General features: G+C 50.7%; 1 protein-coding gene across 2 annotated transcripts in view; it reads right to left on the bottom strand.

The window, feature by feature from the left end:
- Positions 1-23,282, bottom strand: part of ACSS2 (acyl-CoA synthetase short chain family member 2) — a 30,724-nt gene extending 7,442 nt beyond the window's left edge. The window contains exons 1-9 of one of the 2 annotated variants that reach the window (XM_056507139.1): positions 23,088-23,278; positions 22,716-22,911; positions 6,167-6,258; positions 5,579-5,682; positions 5,226-5,298; positions 4,367-4,442; positions 3,379-3,493; positions 1,868-1,906; positions 78-215 (exon numbers count right to left, since the gene is read on the bottom strand). In XM_056507139.1, the coding sequence (XP_056363114.1) occupies positions 78-215; positions 1,868-1,906; positions 3,379-3,493; positions 4,367-4,442; positions 5,226-5,298; positions 5,579-5,682; positions 6,167-6,258; positions 22,716-22,911; positions 23,088-23,211 (957 nt within the window). In that variant the 5' untranslated portion in view covers positions 23,212-23,278. Of the gene's footprint in view, positions 1-77; positions 216-1,867; positions 1,907-3,378; positions 3,494-4,366; positions 4,443-5,225; positions 5,299-5,578; positions 5,683-6,166; positions 6,259-22,715; positions 22,912-23,087 lie in introns of both variants that reach the window. The other variant, XM_056507140.1, reaches the window with a different exon arrangement.
- Between the last annotated feature and the right edge of the window lie 1,095 nt (positions 23,283-24,377).

Raw genomic sequence — 24,377 nt, 5'->3', positions numbered from 1 at the left:
TAAGAGCTCTCTTCCTGCTGGGGCCTCCCAGCTCCCCCCCAGCAGGTCCTGTGCTGTGCAGGGAGCTGGGAGCACACCTTCGGTTTCCCAGTGGAGCCGCTGGTGTAGAGGATGAAGAGCTCGTCCTCGGCGTCGCACCACTCGGGCTCGCACTCGGGGCTGGCACCACGCATCAGCTCGTGCCACCACGTGTCCATGGCTGGGTTCCAGGGGGTCTGGGGGAAGCAGGGGATTAGAAACAGGCTTGTCCACAAACAGGACAGGGGGGATGAGGAGCACAGCCCAATCCTCACCCCCCTCACGGGCCATGGAGAGAGTGTTCACAGCGCAGCCTGCTGCAAACCATGCACCAGAGCTGCAGCTCCCAGTCCCAAAGCTCCTTTTCACAGCCCACAGCCACAAGGAACTCCTTCACACATGGTCTGGCTGCAAGACCTGAAGCAGAGTGTCCAGACCAGAGGTAGGGGTGATGAATTCCCGTGGGTGGCAGCAGCCAGGAGAGGCTGGCAGCAGCTGCTCTGGGCTGGGCTCACAACCAGGCTCCTCCTGCCCTGTGGGGCTGCCCCGAGCTGCAGTCCCACAGCCAAGCAGCAAGCACAGCCACACATCCCACAGCCACCTGTCCCACACACCTTGTGGGGACACAACAGAAGCACAGCCTGAGACAAACAGCAGCTCACACTGCTTGGCCCTGCAGGCCTCCCAGAAAATCTGTTCTCTGGGTTTGTAGGAAATAACTAGCCTGGTAAGAAGTGACTGCACCAATGCTGAGCCATCCAGCACTGGCTGACTGAAGAGGCCAGAACTGTGACACAGTCACCAAGCCTGTGGCTGATGGGCAACCCTGAGGGTTGTTCTGGTTGCCCACCTCTCCAGGGTGGTGGCACAGTTCAGAGCCAGGACTTAACTTCCCCTGACCTTCTCCGCTTTCCTCAGAGAAGCTGGGGGAAGCTGGGCAGGGAACACACCCCAGCCTCACCTCAGTCCTCCCCTTCTCATATCTCTGTGAGGGCAGGCACCTGACCCAGCCCTGCACACTTCCTCCTCACAAAGCCAGACCCACCACAGCTTTGGGTGCACAGAGAGGTGACTCTCTGCAGCCCTAAAGATGCCCATGAGACATCTGGAGGCACTGGGACCCCCCAGTCCAGCACACAGCTCCCACACACTTGCTGCAGGGGACACCAGCTCCTTGACAGCTTGGCACAACTAAGCCCACTTGGAAAGCTCTCATGGGCCACCAGGGCTCCTGGTTTTACCTGGCAAAGCAGTTTCCACAATTCTGTCCCACCATCAAGCTCCCAGCAAGGCACCAGGTAAACAAGCCCAAGGCTCTCTCTTGCATCCCTCCTTGAAGGATCCTGATTTAAAACCCAGCCCCCAGTGTCCCAGGGAGGAGGTCAGACCATGGCACTGCGTGTCTCTGCCTGCTCTGGGGGTCCAGAGGCCACAGCTCCTTGGATGAGGCTGGAGAGTCCAGCTGGGTCTGGAGATCCAGGTTTGCTGCCTGTGGCAGGAAGCTGCAGGTGACCCCTGCCAGCCTCCCCACAAAGGGAAGTGCATTTTGAGAGCTGGTTTGGAAGGCAGAGAGCCAAACCCTGCCCTGGATGCTGACACTGCACCCCAGTGGCTCTGCAGCCCCCCAGCAGCACACAGGCTGTGCCCAGGGTCACAGACGTGGAACTGCTCCTGGTGGCACTGGTGGCACTGGGCAGCTCTGCCAAGCTGGGTGGGGGCTGCCACTGACATGCAGCTGCTGGCACCATGGTTAGGAGGGCACGTGTGGATGGGCAGCCAGAGCAGTTAAGGGAGGTGGGAAGCAGAGAGGGGGTGCCAAAAAGAGGAAGGCAATGCTGTGTGCAAATACCTTGGGATGGAGTCTCTGTGAGCTTTCAGTCTTTTTTTCCTGTTAAAAATCCACAAAGAGGGTGTGAAATCTGGGAAGTGAAGGATCCACACCAGGCTTTGCAGGCAGGGAGCTGGGAGCCCACAGGCCCAGAAATTACCCTGACAGGCTGGGAAATGCTCAGATCCAGGGCCAGGCCAGGAGATGCCCTCTTAGCAGAAGCCTGCCCATTTCCATCACCTTCCCTGGGTGCCAGCTGCCCCCAAGGCAGGTCCCCAAGGCCTGGACAATGGGAACAGAGGCACAGAGCCAGCACACAGCCCAAGGAACATCCAATAGTTTCACACAAACCAATGGGACAGCAAAAATGCATCCACAAGGAAAAGAATCCTGAATAAAGTGTCGAAACAAGTAAAGAGTCACAGGGTAAGAGACACCCTCCAGCCTCCCCCCAGGAGATTCTGCACAAAAACCTCACCTCACCTACTGAAACCAGCACAGGGCCAGGCTGCCCTGCAATCACCCTGCCAGGGAAACCTCACACAGGAAGGCTGGGCTGCTCCAGTTTTCCCATTCCTCTGCATCTACCTTGCCCTCACAAGAGAAGGGGCAGAGCAGGCAGGAACAAGGAACATGGCCAGGCTGTCAAACAAAGAGCAACACCCAAATAAAATGAACATGGCTGAACGAGGGAAGAGAACTCAAAGGTAGAAAATCTTCTTGTTCCAGGGATGTGCACACACAGCTCCAATACTCCCCCAAACACAGCCCATTTCTGAGCCAGCAGCAGCCTGGGGATAACTCAGGGCAAATAATTCCCAAACACAGAGTGACAAGACAACATGGCAAGATTTGGAGCTGAGGGGTAGCTGAAAGTAACCTACCTTTGGAGCAGGAAAGGGCTGGGCACAGCAGAGCTGCTCAGCAGGCAGCCACAGCTCCTCCTCCCACCCCCATCTCATCCCATATGTCTGGCCCACATCCTTTATCTGCCTTCAGCTGCACATGAAATGAAAGTCCCAGCCCGAGAGCTGCCAGAGTCCCTGTGCCAGCTGCACAGAGCCTGCACTGCTCTCAGCAGAGGATTGCTGCCCTGTCATGGGGCTGCACTCAGCTCACACCACGAGCACAGATCTCCTGGGTTTCCTCTCCTGCTGCCACTGTCACAGCTACAGTGCAGCACTGCACTGGCCTTTGCACAAAAGGAGAGAGAGAGACAAAGGGTTAGGAAAGAAAAGCCTTGGATCAGGCAGAGGAAAATGGGCATCTTGCTCTTAGTGGCTTTGGAAGATGTACCCAGGGGCCCTGTGGGCTGGGAGCTTGTGAGGGTGTTAAAGAAAGCAGCTGAGGATCTTGGTAAGGAAATGGATTCATTTTTCAGACCATTCTCATGACAACACTGCAAGAAGGGATGGAAACAGGAGTCAGAACAGGAGCATTCAGGGAACCACTGCAGTGGTTTTGCACTGATCAATTTGCTGGTCTCAGGCCCATGGTAATAAAACCCCCCTCTAATCCCACCAGGAACACACCTGCACCTCCTGGCACAGCCTCTTCAGAGGAGGAGACTTGCTGCAGGTCCCATCTCCTGTTATCTCCTCCCTGCCCAGGTGCTTCACCACGATGCACTTCTTCAAAGAGGATCCCCTGTAAAAGGCAGGAGCTGTCACACTGTGCTCAGGGGCTGAGCCAGCCCTTCCTGGGATTCACAGGCAGCACTGGAGGCAGGGCAGGGCCTGGAGCTCTTTTTGTTAAGCTGGAACATTTGCTGCCATGCAAACTCCAGGTACACCATGAACTTCCAAGGACACCAGCCACAGGAACAGCCTGTGCACAGCTTACTGGGGATTTACCAGGTATGATCCCTGGGGAGAAAGTGGGGGTCCCACAAGTCCCTCTCCCAGGACACTGCAGTGGAGATTCCTTACAAATCCCAAATTTGCCTGCCTGTGACCAGGAACAAGCCCTCCTACCAGATGTTAGTGGCTGCTCCAGCCCCTAGGTATGACTGACTGTCTCCAAGGGAGGAAAGGCTTCCATAGTGTGATTATACATCAAGGAAAGGTGCAGGTGTTTGCCCCCTCATGAGGGCAAAGACAGCCTACAAAACACTGACAGAATGATCTTATTTGCCTTCAACCCTGTTCAGGGTATCAACACAGTCTCCACCAGTTAATCCCAGCTTCAGGATCACTTCTGTCCTCCCAGGTGCCTATTTCTACAGACATAAAGACTTGTGTTTTCCTTAGAGTTTGGATTTCTAATGTGCACACTATCTGCCCTGAATTTCCATGTTTGATCTAACACACAAACCCACGTTCAGTCTCACATAAGCTCCACAGATGCTGTGTCTGTAAGCTTGGCAAAGGCACTTCAGCAGGATTATTTCCCTTTCTGTAACATCTGATGACTGTTTGTGTCAGCCCTGCTGCAGAGTCTGCCCACCTATGCCAACTCCCATTTGTGCAGGAGAAGATTCTGGCAGCAGTGCCCTTTTCTACAAGAGGAATCCAAACTTACTTGTCTATGCATTTCCTGATGGCTTCATCTGCAATCTGCTTCAAGTTGACCAGTTTGTCCCCTCGATAAAAGGCATCTGCAAATGGTGAGGGAGACATCAGAGAGGCTTCCCAGCCAAGGCAGCCTGGGACAGCTGGAGCAACAAGCAGCTCCAGGAGGGCAGAGCAGAGCTCATGCACTGGAGTGAGGGAAGCAGACAAGCAGCTGATGGGAAAGCTTTCCTAATGCAGCCTTTTAGCCTAGAGAAACAGATGCCAAAGGACATGGTGGGATTCCTGCTCTGGGAGAGGTCCCAGTTTGACCTGACAAATTTCTTGGGAATATTCTCTGGGAAATAATCCAATGCATCCAGAACACAGACTGCAGCTTAGTGAGTCCTTTTCATGCCATGGGAATTAATAAAACCACTATTTCTTGCACTTTTGGAAAAAAACAGCTGGGGAAATGCTGGGCTTACATGCAACTACTGCTACACTCTTATCCTCTGTTTACAAGGCTGGGAGCTGCAGCAGAAATGTTCATAAAACTGGGAAGGGTGGGAATTCTTACATTAGGCCTGCCTCATGATACATCTTGCAAACATCTGGCAGATTTTCAGGAGAAACATGGATGAGAAGTGTTTGGAAACATGCTATTAGCAGCTGGTGACATCAAGCTTTACAGGACAAACTGAGGGGCTGCTTGGAGGTTTCACCACATGTTTGGAGTGGGAAGAGCATTTTGGGCACAGCTACAATACTGCACCCACTAGGGGAGGCTCAGCTGAGACACTGCCCCTCCCTGTGCTCCTTCCAGGCTTTTAAAAGAAGCACCTCTCAGCCAGGCAACAGGAAGAGAGTGGCTCAGGGGTGTGTTTTACCTGCTGTGATGAGCAGAGAGCAACCACAGTCAAGGATCCGCTCGCACAGGGAGTCTGCAGAGAAACCTGCAAACTGCCAGGGACACACAGCAGAGTCAGCAAGGACACAGAAACCCAGCCCCACACCCCACAGCTGCTGAGCCATTCACCCAAGGCAACTGATTCAGCACCAGGCACTGATGGAGAGAGCTAAAGGAGCTTATGGCACAGTTAATGCAGGGAAACAGCATTCCCTAATTCCCTTCCCTTAACTGAGCTTCCATCCATCTCATGGTCAGCTCTTATCTTTCCAGCTCCTCTCCCAAACCAAGAGCTGCTCCCCTCAGAGCTCAGCACCAAGAGCTTGTTCCTACCACAACAGAGTGCAGAGCTCCAATCCTGGCACAGGCCAGCATGGCTATGACCAGCTCCAGGATCATTGGCAGGTAGATGGAAACTCGGTCTCCTTTCTTCACCCCTATGGAGGGAAAGTGAACATGGATGTGTCAAAATGAACATGCTACACAGCAAAAGAACAGGATATAGAAATAAACAAATTATTTCAATTCCATATTTATATGCACACAGTAAAGCTTCAGCTGGAGCAGGAGCTGAAGCAGCCTTGGGTTTTGCCTTTCAAGCACTATGGCTCTTGAGAGATGATGGCAATGAACACTCCACGTTCTCATCTGCCTCCCTGAATGAACAGGAAAGTAATCAGAGCCCACTGCTTGTTGGAAAACCCCAGAGCATGAATTTCTGAGCTCTGATTTCTTCCTTGTACAACTGACACGAGCAGCACCGATCAGTTTTCACAGAGACAGGGATGAATCTGTGCGTTGCAGAGTGAATTGATGAGAATTACTCAACAGATTGGCAACCACACAGCAGTGACCCAATCTCCAAACCCTTGGCCAAACACCTTCCCAGCACCCAGTGCCCCTGCTGCCCCAGCTGTGTACCTTGGCTGCGGAGGATGTTGGCAAACTGGCAGACTTTGTGCAGCAGCTCACGGTAGGTGATTTTCATGGAATCCCCAGGTTCATTCCCTTCCCTGGAAAAGCAAGATAATCTTTGTTACTGTGCAAGCACAAGGTAAGAGTGACACTGAAAACTGCTCAGGCCAACAAATATGTCCTCACCTGCCCTTTAGAGCAGAGTAACCAAACTCCAGAAATCCAATTCTGGACTAAAGTTCTCCAATAGCAAGAAAATTCAGTCCAACTGGCACTTTCAGAGAGGCAAGAAGAGTCCAACAGAACCAAAGCTAAGAGTGCACAAGCTCAGGAGCCCTCTGGGATTTATGGCATGGCTCCCTCACTCCTGGCTGCTCCTGCCTGCAGATATCTCTGCAAGAAACATGGGCCAACACCCAGCCCCTAAATGCCTCACATCTGATGGGATGCCAAGGCCTGTCTTGTTTTCCAAGGTCATATATAAATACACCCATGTATGTTTGTTCAGTGTCATGCCTGCTCTACCTTACTCTCCCTGTGCTCCTCTGTGAGCCCACTCTGGGCTCCTGCAGCCCAGGCTCTGATGGGAAGGAGAGCCAAGGGACAAGAATGTCACATCCCCAGGGAAATGGCTTGCTACTGAAGTAAAAAACTGATTTTAATGTGACTCAACACTTCAGCCATGCAAATGAGGTGGCACTCCCAAAGTATTAGGAGATTCATAAAGAATTTGACATGACTTCACAGTGGAGAAGCAGCAGTCTCCTGCACTCTGGAAGGACACTGACACTTTTCCAGGTCTCTCCAAGGCAGCCAGCACAGAGACTCCAGTGATCCATAGATGAATAGGGATATCACATCACCCTCAGCTGCCAGTGCCTCTGGAAAAGTGTCGTCTTAGTGTGTGCAGCCAAATGAAAAACACCACTGGTGCTGGGGAGAGGCCAGGAAGCACCTCCATGCCATGTGCTCCCTCAGGATTGCAGCCAGGCTAAGCTCAGTTCTGAGACAGAAACTTCACTTCTTCAACAGAGCACTCCAAACCTAGGTATGGAATTCTAGCAAAAAAACAACCACTTCCCTCAGCAACACAAACAGCAGGAAGGCTTCTGGGATGCAGAAATGATACAAGAACACAAAGCTAAAGCAAAGTGTGGGTAAACCAAGGCTCAGCCTTGACATCCCAGCATTTTCCTCTTTTTCCCATCACAGACAGAAGCATCACTTTGAGCTAAATGACATGTGAAACCATTAGTCAAGGTCTCTTTACAGCAGGATTCTCAGCTAGGAAAGGGAAACCAAGAAATCAGTTTCCTTTTTCATCCTGTTACTTGAGGTCAGAGATGCAAGAGCTGATGGTTCCAGTGCTGGGCAGAGCAGTGTAACTGATCTGGCTCACAGGAACAGCATCTGCTTCTGCTGTGTCTGCCTGCACACTGAGTGCCTTCCCTCACCATCCAGGTTTTCCTCTGTGCACCTACATCAAGGCTGGTGCTGTGCAAACCTGTTTGTGTCCAGACATGCAGGATCACCGTGTGTGCAGCTCTCCTCTTGGCAAGGAGCCTTGCTATGGAACAGCTCTTAAAAGACAATTATAATGCTTCCAAATGCAAGCTGAAGCATCCCAGCCCACTAATCCCTCACCTGAAGGTCACTGGGGTCTGCTGGGCACCACAGGCAGGCCCTGTGCAAGCCAGCCTGCAGGTCAACAAGCAGGGCAGGGAGGAAGGATGTCTCTTTGTCTGTGCTCTGGCCCAGCAAAGGATCTAACTACAGCCCTTACCAAGAGAGGAGCACATCAGGAGGAAGGAGCAGCACAGGCTGCCCAGAGTGCTGTTTGGGGAGAGGCAGCCAGGCCACCCAAGCTGTGGGCTCTCAGGGGAGCAGCCCAGGATGGACACAGAGCTGCCCTGAGCCGCCCGGCACGAGGCACCGCTGGGACATTCCTGCTCTCCCTGCACATCACAGGCACATCTCAAATACACCAGGTCCTCCTCCTTGGCAGGATTTCAGAGGGATATTCAGGCCAAGGAATGTACCCAGGCTTGTCCTGAAGGCCAGAGTGAAGGCCTCTTACATAAGGCACATGCAGAGTCAAAGACAAGTTATAAGTTTGGGGAGGATTTTCAAGGGCCTTTCACAGCCCCTTCCATCCATCTGCGTGACTGCAAAACAGCTCCCCTACCACCAGCAGGGCAAACCTCAGGCTTCAGATTTTAAGAAGATCTTTTGTTCAATGGGAAACAAACCAGGTCCTTGTTTCTACAGGACAAGATACCTCCTTTCAATGCATCCCCAGCCTCGAGCAGTCTCCCAAGAGCAGGCAATTGCTTTATGTCTCTCTGCTTCTGAAAATAGTCTGGAGTGCCCACAGCTGTACTCAGCAGCATTCAGACTGCTTGAGCCTCTGCTCTGGCACAAAAGCCCAGGGAATGATGGATTTTAGACAGGGCACTTAAAGGAATGCCCAGTGCATGCTATTGAGTACTCTCTGCATCAAAACCGAGCCTGTAAACTCGTGGCATCCAAGTTCTGCCAGCAGCATCTTCCCAATGCTGCCCATCTGATATAAGCAAGAGCTGTCAGCCCTGAGTGTCTCACATGGGCTCCCTTGTCCAAATTCACTGAAAAAGAAATAGAACTGTGAAAATAAACCTCATTCTTCTGAAAACAGCACTGCAGACTCACCTCTGCAGTTCTAACCCCACCAAATCAACACTCTCCAAACACATACCTTTTTAAGATCTATTGGTGAAAATAGTTGGCAGCAGCACTGCTGAGATTGCTCATGTGCAATCTGTGCTCTAACAGCAAGGCTTCTTCTGAAAGGAAAATCCAATTCTCAGCACCCCAAACATCCCAGATACATCATTAGATGAAATACAGGGTGATGCATAGTGAGCCTGATTATTTTGTCATCTTTAAACCAAGTCCCACATTTAGCAACTGTAATACAAAATTTTACAGCATCATCTGGCTCATGGCAGGAACACATCTGAGATTTTTAGCACTTGAGAAGCCTGTGTTTTACATATTGCATGTTGTGTGAATGCTCAGCTGGAGAAAGGCAAGTTTGGCCATATGGAATGCATACAGAAGAAATTCTTCCCTGTGAGGGTGGGGAGCCCCTGGCACAGGGTGCCCAGAGCAGCTGTGGCTGCCCCTGGATCCCTGGCAGTGTCCAAGGCCAGGTTGGGATAGTGGAAGGTGACCCTGCCCAGGCAGGGAGGAGAACTAGATGACCTATAAGGTACCTTCCAACCCAACCCATTCTGATTCTAAGATCTCCACTTTAGTTCTTCAACTAAACACACAGATGCACAACTGGAGCCCTCTTAGGCAGTTCTTCTAGAAATTGTGATTTGTTGAAGAAGTCAGGTTTCTTGCAAAGAAGAGAGTTTTGTATCTGCCTGCAGCCCATCCTTGCCAAACCCAGACACCCCAAGGGCCTCAGGCACCACCACCACTGCAGTGTGCAGGATGGCAGTGCCCAGGTCTGCTCCAAACAGATCCCTGTAACACAGAAAGGCTCTGCAGAACTCTTGCCCTCCTGCTCCCTCCTGCCAGCAGTTATAATGAGGGGCTCCCCACTTCAGAGCAGACACTGTGATGCTCAGAAAGCCCCATGGCACAGACTCTGCCAGCATCCGAGCAAGGAGCAATTGGAGAAGTCACACAGGCAGGGGAGGAAGAAAACAGCAGGTAGGAAAGCTGAACACTTGTCACCTCTGTGGCACTACCACACTTACAGAGGGCTCACAGACTGCCTGCTCAGCTGGGAGTGTGACCCTGGTGGTGCAGAGCTGTTTCACCTGATGCCCAGGTAGCATATCAAGGCTAAGCCTCCCTCAGAGCCACCATGCAGGTGAGTGATTTACAGCTGTACATACACAGTGTAGTGGGGAGGGTGGTCTGTAGGAGCAGGCAAGGTTTTCTGCAGAGTCCCTCAGCTCAAGCACTGACCCTGTGGAGCAGTCAGGGATGTGGAGCAGCAGTGAGGGAGAGGGACACTGTGCCCAGGTGCTCTCCTGGGTATCTGCACCAAAGCAGGTTAAGAAGTTACTGTGCTCTGCCAAGCAGCAGGGCAGACTACAGGGCTTCCCAAAGCATGGTCTGCTTCACCCACTCATCACCCAGCCAAGTGAGCTGAGCCCATCTCAGCTGTAGGGACACAAACACAGGAACTCAATGGCCATGGGAACACACACTTCCCAGACCAAGCAAAGCTTGGCAACAACAATCACCAACACTGTTTGGCTCTTCTCTTTCACATTTCTAAAGAAAAGTTATTTGCATCACTTATTTGAGTAACAGATGACTACAACTCCCTAAGCAAAGCTGCCCCAGCATTAGCACAGAGCAGTGGGAAGTGCAGGTTGCATCAGAGGCAATTACAGTTTTCAAAGGAATTGAGGATGATAATTGTGGTTTACAAGGGCTACAACATCACTGAGAAGGTGATGTGCAGGAGAAAAGGAGGAAATGAAGCCAAGCAAGTGAAGTGTTAGAAGTTTTCAAGATCTGCCAGACCATCTGTAGATCTGCACAGTCAGAAACAGAAAATCACAGACCAAACCAAGCTAAGGACAAAGCCAAAGCCTCTCTGATCCCTGGAAATGCTCCCACTAGGGACCAAAGGGGCTGGAGATCAATTAAATTTCTCCTCTAAGCTCCTGTGAACATATCACTCACTCCCTTTTAGCAAATGACAACGGCTTTAAGTTGAAAGAGAGTAAGTTTAGATTGGATATTAGGAAGAAATTCTTCCCTGTGAGGGTGCTGAGGCCCTGGCACAGGGTGCCCAGAGAAGCTGTGGCTGCCCCTGCATCCCTGGAAGTGTCCAAGGCCAGCCTGGATGGGGTTGGAGCACCCTGGGATGATGGAAGGTGTCCCTGTCCTTGGCAGGGAGCTGGAACAAAATGAGCTTTAATGTCCCTTCCAACCCAAAGCATTCAGTGACTGAGTAAAAGCAGTAAAAGTTACCAAGCACAGGCAGAGGGCACATTAAAGGTAAATATTCAGAGCAGAGCAAACCACCTCAAAGCTACCAGGTCTCATTTTCTGACTGGCAGAGATGTGATGGAAGCCCACAGAGCAATTTTTCTTAATGCAGGACAAAGGCTCCACATTTTACCTACTGGGAAGCATCCTTAAGAAAACATGGATTCCCAGTTTGGAAAAGGTGTTGTAAGAGGGAAAGAAGCCTTTACCAGATGATGCCACGTCACAGGAACAATTTGCACAGTGGGGAACCACAGAGAGGCTCAATGATCTCAAAGGTCTTTTCCATCCTAGTTAGTTCTGTGATTCTGTAACTCCAGTAGAGCAGAGATGGGAACTGTGGAAATGCCCACCCAAGACATCTCTGTTGCCATCTAACCTAAAACAAGCTCAGAACCCCAAATCCCTCCAGAAACATGGCACCAAATGCAGCTTGAGAGATCTCCAGCTCCTGCTTCACCAGCAGCCTGTCCCCAGAGCAGGACACAAGGCAAAAGAAGGAATTTTCCTGCTGTGGTGACAGCTCTTCACGTGCAAGGTCACCAGGGGTGGCCAGGAGGGCTCCTGGCTCCCTGATCCATTCCACATCCAGAATTAGAGCAGCCAAAATGCCAGGCAGGGCTGGGCCAGGCAGGCTGCTGCCATGTGGGGAATGTGCTCATGTGTGAGCCGCATGGGCAGCTGCTCACACACCTCCTGCCACCTCCAGCCTCGCCTGCTCTCAGGCCAGCCACAAAACTGCTGCTGAAAAAGGGTCTGCCTGCATATACCTTGGTTTCTCAGGAACAACAGCAGCCAAACCTGAAAAAAAAATAGCATTTCTCCCTGTGCCGCAGCCTTGCTTATGCCATCTGAGAGAGGAACAGCGCCCGAGTAAAGACAGCTTTTTAAATCTGTTTTTGAGAAAATAGATTGCATTGAAACGTGAAGTTTGGGGAGAGCAGCTGTGCAAGATAATCAGAAAAAAAACACCCTTTCATCAGAAAAAAAAATCTGGTATTTGCATGGATTGTTCAGTATGGAAATGCTCTTAATTGCACAAACAGATGGGTCTGCAGCAGGTCTGCAAAAAACCTCCATGAGAACATTTCATAATAATGGGGCAGACTGCCCAGCCCTGCCCATGCTTAACGTCACCATCTCCCACCACAGTAATGTAAAGTTCCCAAAGGAGCTCTGGGAAGCCTGAGGTTTCCTGAGCAGCAGGTTTACCAGAAAGTTCAACCCCACCATTCACCATGCTTCAATCCCCTTGCATCACAACACAGATCAAGAAAGAAGAAGTTGTGTAATCACAGAGCTCAGCTTGGGAGGGGCTGGTGAAAAGGTTTTCCCAGTGTGTTCAGAAATATTTGGCAGCACTGAGAGAACATCATTGAGTAAAGCTGGGCAAAGAAGAATCTTACCAGTTTAATACCATCACTTCCTAAATCCACACAGTTGACTCTGACAACTGCATTAAAACCATCCATCAATTTTCCCCTCCAGTGTCCCCTATACATTTAGGTAGGGCCTAACAGAGCTCTGCTCTCAAATCCATCTCTGAACCAAACCATCCCAAATTAAAGTTGGACATGTATCTAGCATGGAAACCCAAACAGCTGTGTCAAAGCAGGGCACAATGCTCTGTGATCAGCCCCAGGCCCAGCCCCTCCAGCCCAACTGACTCCAACACAGGCACTATGTATTCTACAGAACAGCCAAACAGAGCTTATTTCTACAGGGATACTGGGTCATCATTTGCTCTTTGATCAAGGAATCAATCCTCTATTCATCTTTAAAAACAGCTATATGGACAAAGCAAAAAGAACACCCAACACCCTGCACAGTTGTTACTGTCCCACAGGAAAACCACATCCATCTTTCTGTCCTTCCTTCTCACTATATACATTCCCAGCTGCTCTTTGCAGCCTTTCAGAAGCTGAACAAAGACCAGAGGCATCTAAAGAAATAATATTTATCTTGTGCAGCCCAACCACTGTTCACTCTGCCATACCTACACCACAGACCCCAGCTGGAGGTGGACACTGCTCCAAAACCACTCTATTTATCAACCTGCCAAAATTCCCTCCAGTTATCCCACTCACACTAGGCTATGCCCTAAAATCTACTTCAAGCCCTTTTCTTTAGGCAGTGAGATTCTCAGACATTTCTAAAGGAATTAACACCTCCCATCTCCCACTGCTGCTTCCATCAGCCAACATGGGCAAGTGAGCTCAGTGCCACGGGATTTGTACACCCTGCTCACACCTGAGAGACAGAATACTCCAGAGGAACAGTTTTGGGCAAGACAGGATTGACAGCAGCCAGCAAATCCCTCTTCAAGGGAAATGCACTCTCACCCTGGCACATTTGATAGGATAAGTCATTTTACGAGTCACACAAACCACATGTAAATACCTTGGTGACAGTTTCAGCAGCCACTCTGTGCTGATGGGCCCAGCAGGGAGAATTTGCTCTCTGTGGCTTCCTGATTTTCCTACTTGCTTGATACTGAGTAACCATCAAGCCAAGAGGAAAAGCATTAACTCTTAACTCTTACTTTCTGAAGTATACTTTAAAACACGAGAGAACAACAGCAGCTTTTTGCATATTTTATTTAGGGGAGAGGGTTGTTAAGCAAATTTTGATTACTTTTTTAAAAATAAAATAATCATATAGTGTTGCAACAGAGGTCATGTGCAAGACTCACCCAGCACATCACAGAGCCAGCACTTGTAATCTCAAACAGCCAAACCCACTGAATGCTGCAGAAGAATGTGAGTTTGACATGAGAGGAAGCATTTTAGATGTTTACCATCAGTGAGGCTTTCAAAGGAGCATGGACTATTTTTACCAGTCCAGTGGGAGTAGGGCTTATATTCAGTACAAAACAGCTGATTGCTTGTTTAAACAATTTACAGTTGGGCTGTTGAACAGACCCTGGATGAAACTTCTGTAAGTTAAATAATCAACTAGCCAACTGCAGCTGGGAAATGCCCCATTTTGGGAAATAGCTGCATCTCTGGTGGGAACATTCTGCCAAATATTGAAGAGCTTCTAGAAACTCAAAAAGCCAGGCAACGCAATTCCAGTGGAGGCTCAAACAATATCCATAAAGGGCATGGTAGGAAATTAAGTTTTTTATCCGATTTTCGGTGGACATTTCAATTTCATCATCATAAACTTCCAGAGGTGAAGGCCAGGTGTCACCTGCTGGAATGTCATTTAGGGAACACTTCTTACAAGATGGTCAGTGGCAACAGGAATGGGAAACATGCTTCACTATCACTGAATGAATCATAAAATGAATGGTCTGGGTTGGAAGAGACCATAAAGACAATCTGGTTCCATGGACACCTTCCACTAGACCAGGCTGCTACACGTTCTGTCCAACCTGGCCTTGTCTGCTCCCAGGGATGGGACAGCCACAGCTTCTCTGGGCACTGTCAGGCAGCCAGGTGTGACAAAGCAAGCAGGCAGGCCCTCAACTTCCTTGAGGAATTCCCCTGAAGAAGGGAGGTGGCATCTGTGAAAATGAATTAATGGCAAACTGCCAGGGCTCACGATTTCCTACCGCACCTCATTTCGACATTTCCAAGTGATGTGCAGAAATGCAAACAGAGAACAGAAACCCTGCTCCAAAAGGGGGGAGGGAAGAGCTCTTGTGAAACCAGTGGCCACTGACACTTCAGCCCAGGAGAGTCCACCAGGCACAGCAAGTGCAGCAACCCACCAGAAAAGCGCCACACTTAGAACGAGCACCCACTCACACCTCTTTTGGCAAAACCTGAACATTCTGTCCCCAACTTGGAGCAAGTCTCACCCACGTGTAGCTGGAGTCCTTGTCCACTGCTGCTCCATTTACACCAGAGTGTCAAGGGAGAACACACAAGCCATTCACAGGGCTAAAATAATCAGGTTTTCTAGTCCAGTGAGCAAACTGAAGGCTCTGATCTTCCGTGTCCTGAATCCATACAGAAGTTCACCATCCCCTCTGTCGATGAACTCCATTTACCCACCACAAGGTTCAAACCTCCAGCCAATATTTGCAACATGCCATCACTACACAAGCATGGTGCCCCTCCCTAAAGCAACCAAGTATTCTTAAAACATATCCAGTTGCCTGTAATGGCTGCCAGCAGAACAAGACAAAAGTTTCACAGACATGAGAAAATGCAGGTGCCATTGTCTGTGCACATCCACCCCTCATACCATCCCATGTAGTTATTGTAATAACCACATCCCCAGATGCATTGCACAGGTATAAACCAACATTTTCAGGTAGGGGTGTAAGCAGAAATTCATGAAAAGTTATTAAATCCCTCGTGCTGAATCTACAGAGCTGTCAAAGCAATGAGGAGGATGAGGAAGAAGTAGTAAATAAGAACACAGAAGCTGCCACAGCAGTACTGCATTTGTGTTCACAGCAGCTCAGCCAAGAGCCTCTCAGACAAAACCAAAGTACCCAGCTAAAGTTGGATCAGAACCATGGCTGATATTTGGCCTCCAGGAGCAATAGCAGCAGGACATGCTGTTTCTGGAGCATGTGAGCCTGGCCACCATCAGCAATTCTGTTTCAACACTGCCCTTGGCAGTCCTGCTGCTGACCCTGAAGAGTGTCCACTGAAAGTGAGGAAGCAAAGGGCAAGGCTAAAGCAGCTCCATAAAACCACTGCTCTTCCAGGCACACCTGAATTACTTTCCTGAACAAGTTTTAGTGGGAAACCTCCCAAAGGTGGTCTGCAAAGAGCCATCCCTGTGTGCTGAATGCCACCAGCCCCATGCTCCAGCAGCTCTGCCAGCAGCTCCAGTGACCCTGCTCCATTGTACCCCTAGGGATACAAGCCACATTTACTGGTTCCCAGGACCCTCTCCATTGCCCTCTCTGAGCAAAGGGGGACTGGCAACCTCCCAGCCCTTGGCACAGCAGCCTTTTGCAAATACCACCAGAGTACCCTGGCCAGCAGCTCTGCAATTCCACATTCAAGTTCCTGCCCGTATCTGGAGCACATGCCATTTAATCCTGGCCACTTACAGACATCCCACTTGTTTATTTGGCCCAATACTTCCTGGATATTCCCCTGTATTTATATGGATGGATGCTGTATCCCTGCCAGTAGCACCTACCAAAGCAAAAGGCTGGATACAAACAGATCCAACAAAACTCAAATGAAAGCTGCTCCCCTGATTCAAGGCAGCTGAGCTGCTCTCCCAGGCAGGAGAGGTTAAACAACCCTGCTCTCACTGCTCTGCCACAGAGCAACCACCCAAGGGCTACCTGAGTGCCTTCTCTTTTAACAGATTTGACTTAACAGAGAAGAAAAATCTCATTCTGTCTCCCTGAGCAGGATAGAAGGATTACATGTTATTTGAGTTCAGTAAAAACTACTTCCAGACAAAATCTTCAATAGTATGGAATGCCCTCCCATGGAGGCACAAGTCCAGGGTGCTTCTGAGTGGGCAAAACTACAGGAGACCACAGGCATTAGGTAATCAAGTGGTCACCAACCTTTAATAGCTGTCCCTTTCCTTCTGGCACTGCAGAGCAGAACAGCAGGAGGCTGAGAGCACTTGCCAGCTCCTGCTCCTGCCCTGCCTGGCATCCTGGCATGGGAGAGGCTCTGCAGAGCAGGAATGGGGCTTGAGATCCCCAAAACATCAAACTACTCACCCTTCCCAGCATCTCCCTGCAAACCAGCAAGAGTACCTGACAGGGATGAGTCAAGTTCTGCTTTCAAGTCAGTCCTTGGAATGGAAAAACAACTTCCAGTGACTCTGAGCATGCCAAGTGCCTGAGTACCACAGTGCTCAATCTGCTGACTCACAGCATCCAGGAAAGCACACCCCACACATGCCTGAAGGAGACAGTTTGCTGTTCTCAGGTATTTATTTCATCCCTTTGGCACAGCCACTCACCTGGGAACTACCTTGGATATTTCACCAGTAATGAACAGGATGGAGGATGCAGCACATGAGCACAACAGAAACACTTGGGACAGAAGAACCCCAAGGTATGACAGGAGAAAATGGGTCTCAGCACACACACACAGAGCCCTTGGTAACAAGTTTTAGACCATGATCCCTGTGTTTTCCAGCCCCTCAGGCCAAACTGACAACCTCAAACCCCTAAGCAGGCATCACCATGCTGCCTTGGAGCAGCATCATCTTTGTAGCTCATCTGCAACCCACAGCAGGGAATTCAGAGCAGTTACACGAAATCAGTTAATTTTAAACCCATCATGACCTTGCTCCAAACAGCCCACAGCCAAAGTTAGAGACTCCATCCACCTATGGAGAAAAATCAGGGAGCTACACCCAAGGAGAAGCTATGAGTCCCTCCTGTCCCAGGTGTCCCAACACAGTGGCTTGCACTACCACAGCACTAACCACACTGCTTGGTGACTGCCCACAAATGGCAAAGGAAAAATTTCAAATAAGCCAGGAAAGCACATGACTTGGACATGCCTGAGCTACAACACTACTCCCCATACTCCCTGCTTTAACACCATGTTTCTATTGATGCTCCCCTCACCCCCATTCCTGCACTACCCACACAGCTCAGGCATCCCCACCACACAGGGATATTCCCTTTTGGAGAGAAGAGAAATGCTGTGTGAAGCTCCCAGTTTTGTCACCCTCTCCCACACTGGCAGATTTCACAAAGCCCACCAGAAAAGAGCTACACTTTCTGTGATGGAATCTACAACTGTCACTGTACAAGATTTACAGCTTCACAGAAAACTAATGCATCCAATGTAATTTATTACCTATTTTAGGGGCACATCATGTGCCTGATTTCCAAAAGCAGAGCATTGTACTGTTCAGCAGTGCTTCTAAAATAATTAATATCTGCCAAAACCAGCCATCTATCCCTCTGCACACACAAGAGGGAGATGACACAGATTGCTGGGGAGGCACCTCAGAGGGGGACCACCCCTTTTCCCATGGAGAATTCCCATCAGGAAAGGAGCTGTGCTGAGCCTGGGTAGTGCTGTGGGCATGAACCAAACCATGCACACACTTGCAAATGTGGATCAGTAAAAGCAACCTTCCCAATGGTGAATTTTGCTCTTTAAATAAACTGATTTAGAGATGTGCTCCCATAACCAGAAGAGGCTGCATCACTGGAAGGATAACAAGTCATCCAGAAAGTTACCAAAGAACTGAATGGTCAGTTTGACACAGGATGCTCCAAAATCCTGAGGGCAGTAGGAGCAGCAGAGCCAACTGCATTATGTAGGAGCTGAATCCAGTTAAGTGCTTGGAAAGGCTGGATGTTAACAGCCAGCATCCCCTGCCACAGCATCTATGCATATGACAGATGTGTGAGGCTGGTTTGTATCTTTTATTGTTTTTAAACATACTCTCATAGTTGTTTGGCTTTTTCTTATAGAAAGTTTTATTGGAAGAAACCTCAAGGCTACAAGGCCCTAAATCCATGACCACCCTTTAAAGTCAAGTCATATAAGGAAACACAAACCAAACAAACCACACCTCCTAATTTGATGTTTGCATGTCCTGTTTGTTCTAGGTCCAGAAGAGGAACTATAGGCACTTATTATTTTGTTAAACAAAGTTTCAATAAACTCTGTCAGCCTTTACTATCTTTATTACTCCTTTCTACATGTGTAATGCCAATATAAAAAAAGCAGAAAATAAATACACTCTCCCAGAGATGGCAGAAGGCAGGAAGCCCCATCTCCTTGGCTGGAGGGACTCTAAAAGCAAAGCTCCACCTCCTGCCCCTGGTCCCACCAGGCACTACCAGCACTGCAGCTGGAGTAACTGGTTTGAGAAACAGAGGCACAGGTTACACACAGAACAGGCCTCATCCAAATATTTTCACACCCCAGGGTCTCATTAAAGAGTTTTGCAATAGGTGTTGTTTTTTTTTAATTCCTACATGGTTATATTTTTACTTCCACAGGCTGCTCAGGCTAAAGTTTATATGACATTATTAACAGACACTTCAGCACAGAACTAAGGGCTGTCCAAGTGACTTGGCATGTCTACAGCAGGGTGAAATACTGTGCTCCTGCCCTAATGAACCACTCCTCACAAACTCCCCAGCACTGCTGCAAGTCCCATTAATGTCCCAGCAGCTGGTTCAGTCTGTTTCCCCTGCCAGACCCATGAGAGCCACCACAGGTACCCACCTGCACAGCCACTGTGACTGACCTCAGCCTTGGCACATCATTAGGAAAGAGATGTGACTTTTGAGAGCAGCACTTTATCAGAAGCATTTCCTGGAGCTTCTGTTCCTTTTTTGAGGCAGCATCAGCAATATCAAGCAGAGAAAGAGGAATCAGAAACAGTGAAACCAGAAATATTTTTCAGGTTTGCAAGCAACTTTTTTTGGTTTTCAGCCTGAGATACCCTAATATCCACATTTCCTCCCAGCTCAGGATGGCCATTCTGAACTACACAGTACCAACAGCACTGTGAGGACAACACCATGACAGCAAACATCACCCATGTACAAGTTCTGCAGCATTAGGCAATCAATCCCATGTACTGCCCTTTGTGCTGAAAATGCAATTCCATGTGCCTTGGGATTCGACCCTCTGAGTGGAGCTAATCTGGGCAGTCCTGGACTGCTGCTGGTGCAGGAACCTTTAGTGCAGCTTGGCCCTAAATGACGAGCTGCTTGCTCCTTCCCATCCCTGCAAGACTGGAGACAGCCACAGCCAGCAGTTCTGAGTTTTGTCAGGACACATTGCTGCTCAGAGACACTCAGCAATGCCTCCAAACATTATTCAACTTCTCCCTAATTTCCTCCTCTCTGAAAGCAAAGAGGTCCTGTATCTTTTCAGAGCTCTCAGAGCTGGGCAGTCAACCCAAAGTTCAGCACCTTTCCCACCTAGCAGGCTACAGACTTTCTTAGACACAAACTAGTAGCTCAAGTGTTTAATAACAAACAAAACCTCTCCAGCTTTCAGAGGCTTTAATTTCTTTTTTGACCTTTCATACAGTGTGACAAGTCTGAAGTGTTTTAGGGAACCAGGCTCATTCCAGAGTGTTAAACACAAAGTGTGAGAGGACAAGATTAGAGCAATTAATTATTGTTTTGTTCTGAAGAAAACCACAGGCCTAGAAAGGAGCCGTTTTATGAGTTGCAAACCTCCTTCCCAAGTCTCAGTGCCACAGGTTTGCCACAGTGTGCCTCTTCCATTGCTCCCACTGGCATTCCTAGCTGACAGCTCCACACCACAGTGCCTGGTCACCTGTGACAGAGCCATGCCAGGAGAGCTTGTCCCAAAACAGCCAGGGGAAACCCTCTGCTAAGGAGGAAGAGAGACTAATTTTTATCACTGTGAACACCACGACTGACAGCCACCCACCATTTTCATATCCACCCCAAGCTCTTCTAAGCACAAATATTCCCACAAAAGCTGCCAGAATAACCAACAAAAAAAAGGTTCCCCAAGCCCAAATTAAAACTGTGGGCTGCTGCCTCCCTGTCACACAAAGATTTATGTGCACAAAGAACCCAGTCCCTCAACAAGCCCCAGCACAGGGCCAGCACTGGCTGCCAAATGGCTCTGCTTGCTGGCAAACCTTTACCTGCAGGAGTTTACCAAAGAGTTTTCATCCAGAAGCTGCAGTCATATTACATCAGAGTGAGATAGAGAATCTATTTAACTAGCAGAGAAGTAAACATTTTCCAGCATTTCACCTGTGCTTTATCAATATGATTACCTACTAGGCAGTGTGTGTAATTCTTTCACTGAAGCAGAAGGGCTATAGATAGAAACTCTATGAAGCCAATTTTACAGCCACAGCCAGAGCCACATGGGTATAATCATGCTCCTTTCAGCAGAAGGGTGGCTCCCCAGTCAACTTTACACCAGGTGACTCAAGGGGACCTTCAGCTCCACAATAAATCAGTTGGAGTATCTGATATTTTTATTGCAATGACACTAAGGTTTCTCCATCTGCTCTGCTCAAGGGACTTGCCATGTCCCAACGAGTTCCTGCATGCCTACCATAGGGCACATTTAATTGTGCTTCTGCCCTGCCACATACAGTCACAGCCAGGCTAGATGAACACAAGCTCAAGGGAAACAGCAAAATGCACAGGACAGCCAGGCACAGCTCTGTCTGAGGACACAGCTCTGTCTGAGGACACAGCTGTGCTGCCAGCTGAGCTATTTCAGCAGGAGTGCATTACTTCTGGAGCTTGGACATCACAAGTGAAACCTACTTTGCATTAATATGAATATTAGGTTTTACACAGATTTTAACACTAGTAACAACTGTGGTAAAAAAACCCCAGAAACATATTTTAGATAGGGTTGGAAGTCACTCTTCTTCCCAAAGGTAGAGAAGCCCATCTTTCTGAAAGTACCTTGCATTCAAGTGGAATGAAGCCACATATAAACTCAGATATTAGGAGAACCTTTCTGGAGTGGAAACTTGCCAGACCCACAAAACATAAACACGGGAGATAATGGGGTTTGTTAGCTTTTAGCTGTTGGATGTTGGCTGCTCCTCATCCCGAGATTATCTATCCACATCTACCTCCTCCACCAGGGAGTTGTGGCACCTGCCCTATGCCACTCAGAGCTCTCACAGGTACAGCTGCTCAGAGCTCTCACAGGTACAGCTGCAGCAGGTACAGCCTCTTAGAGCTCTCAGCAGGTGCAGCTGCAGCAGGTACAGCCTCTCAGAGCTCTCTCAGGTACAGCTGCAGCAGGTACACCTCTCAGAGCTCTCAGGTACACCTCTTGGAGCTCTCTCAGGTACAGCTGCAGCAGGTACAGCCTCTCAGAGCTCTCAGCAGGTACAGCCTGTCAGAGCTCTCAGAGCTCTCACAGGTACAGCTGCTGCAGGTACAGCCTCTCAGAGCTCTCACAGGTACAGCTGCAGCAGGTACAGCCTCTTAAGAGCTCTCAGCAGGTGCAGCTGCAGCAGGTACACCTCTCAGAGCTCTCAGGTACACCTCTCGGAGCTCTCTCAGGTACAGCTGCAGCAGGTACAGTCGCTCAGAGCTTTCAGGTACACCTCTCGGAGCTCAGGTACACCTCAGAGCTCTCACAGGTACAGCTGCTGCAGGTACACCTCTCGGAGCTCAGGTACACCTCTCAGAGCTCTCACAGGTACAGCTGCAGCAGGTACACCTCTCAGAGCTCTCAGAGCTCTCAGGTACACCTCTCGGAGCTCAGGTACACCTCTCAGAGCTCTCACAGGTACAGCTGCAGCAGGTACACCTCTCGGAGCTCTCAGAGCTCTCAGGTACACCTCTCGGAGCTCAGGTACACCTCTCGGAGCTCTCAGGTACACCTCTCGGAGCTCAGGTACACCTCTCGGAGCTCTCGGCAGAGGCAGAGCCCGGAGTCAGGTGCTCCCCATGCTATGCCCGGCACTTCAGTGCATCCCAGGAAGGGCAGAGACGCTCCCCAGCAAAGCTCTTCCCAAGGACACCGCAAACAAACACGTGCTGAACCCGTCTAAGGATTAGCTCCTCTCAGGTTTTTATGTTTTCATTCACCTCAGTGGAAACTGACACTGTTTGCCTTCTTCAGGGCGCTATATACACATCCTCTCCACCTCCATAAAAACAGAAACTCACCAGTAAAAAGCAACTTTGTCCCCAAGCTTCTTCTCATTGACATTTCTGTCCAGGAGGTTGTAGCAGATGTTGGTGGTCGCTCCTTTCATCCACTCGATGAAGATCTTCCCCTTGGTCACGTCGAAGTTGTACTTCAGGAAGGGTCCCGTGTGCTGACGCTTCCAGTAGAACTCTTTAGCGATGTCCCCCCAAAATTCTGCAAAGACAGCGGGCGCGGGAGCCCGTGAGCAGGAAAACGGGGACGAGGGGAACGGGGATGCGGCAGGTGCCATCGGCGGGGACACGAGGGGCACCCACAGCGGGGCTGGCGGAGGCTCCCCGCGCTCCCCACAGGGCCCGCGGCCGCCGCCCGCCCCGCGCGGCCCCGCTCACCGTGCGGCTCCTCCACGGAGCGCTGGTACAGCCGCTGGTAGTGCGGCAGCGAGGGGACGTGAGCCGCGGGCAGCAGCTCCGGCCGCGGCCGGTAGAGCCCGGCCTGCTCCCCCGGCAGCACCATGGCGAGGCGGCGGGGCTGTGGCGGGCGGGGGCCGCGCAGCCCGCTCCGCTCCGCTCCGCGCCAGCCGGGGGCGGGCACGGCGGGCGCGGCCCGCCCTCACGGCCGGCGGGGCGGCGGCCATGTTCCGGCGGGCGGGCTGCTGGCGCTGCTCGGGGCTGTGCGCGCCTGGCAGGGGGCTGGCTCAGTGTGTCCCCTTGTTTGCCGTGTCCTTGTCGGCGGTGTCCCCTGTCAGCCGTGTCCCCTGTGCCAGTGTGTCCCCTGTGCCAGGGATGTCCCCCTGTCAGCCGTGTCCCCTGTGCCAGTGTGTCCCCTGTGCCAGTGATGTCCCCTGTGCCAGGGATGTCCCCCTGTCAGCCGTGTCCCCTGTGCCAGTGTGTCCCCTGTGCCAGGGATGTCCCCCTGTCAGCTGTGTCCCCTGTGTCAGTGTGTCCCCTGTGCCAGGGATGTCCTGTCAGCTGTGTCCCCTGTGCCAGTGATGTCCCCTGTGTCAGTGTGTCCCCTTGTTTGCCTTGTCCTTGTCGGCGGTGTCCCCCTGTCAGCCCTGTCCCCCTGTCGGCAGTGTCCCGTGTGTCAGTGATATCCCCTGTGTCACTGGTGTCCCCTGTCACTCCAGTCACCCTGCAGCCATGTGCCCTGTGTCACTGGTGTCCCCTGTGTCACTGGTGTCCCCTGTCATTCCAGTCACCTGCGGCCATGTGCCCTGTGTTAATGGTGTCCCCTGTGCCACTGGTGTCCCCTGTGTCACTGGTGTCCCCTGTCACTCCAGTCACCTGCAGCCATGTGCCCTGTGTCACTGGTGTCCCCTGTGTCACTGGTGTCCCCTGTCACTCCAGTCACCTGCAGCCATGTGCCCTGCAGCCGTGTCCCCGCTGTCAGCAGTGTGTCCCTCACAGCGGTGTTCCACTATCAATCACTGCCCCCTGTCAGTGGTGTCCTCCTGCCGTCCATGTCCCCACCATCAGTGTGACCCCTGTCAGCCCTGTCCCAGTGTCAGAGGTGTCCCTTGCCAGCCCCTGTCCCCCCAGCCAGCAGTGTCCCCATTGAACAGTGCTGCCCTGCCAGCCACGTGTCCCTCTCAGCAGGAGCCGTGTCCCCTCCGTGCCAGTCCCTGCCGCTGTGCCAGGCAGAGGGAGCACCCCAGGCACTATCCATGAGATGTTCCTTCC

The sequence above is a fragment of the Oenanthe melanoleuca genome, chromosome 20, assembly GCF_029582105.1.
Source record: "Oenanthe melanoleuca isolate GR-GAL-2019-014 chromosome 20, OMel1.0, whole genome shotgun sequence".
Taxonomy (NCBI): domain Eukaryota; kingdom Metazoa; phylum Chordata; class Aves; order Passeriformes; family Muscicapidae; genus Oenanthe; species Oenanthe melanoleuca.
Note: the sequence above shows the minus strand (reverse complement) of the source record. Positions and strands in the feature narration are given on the sequence as shown.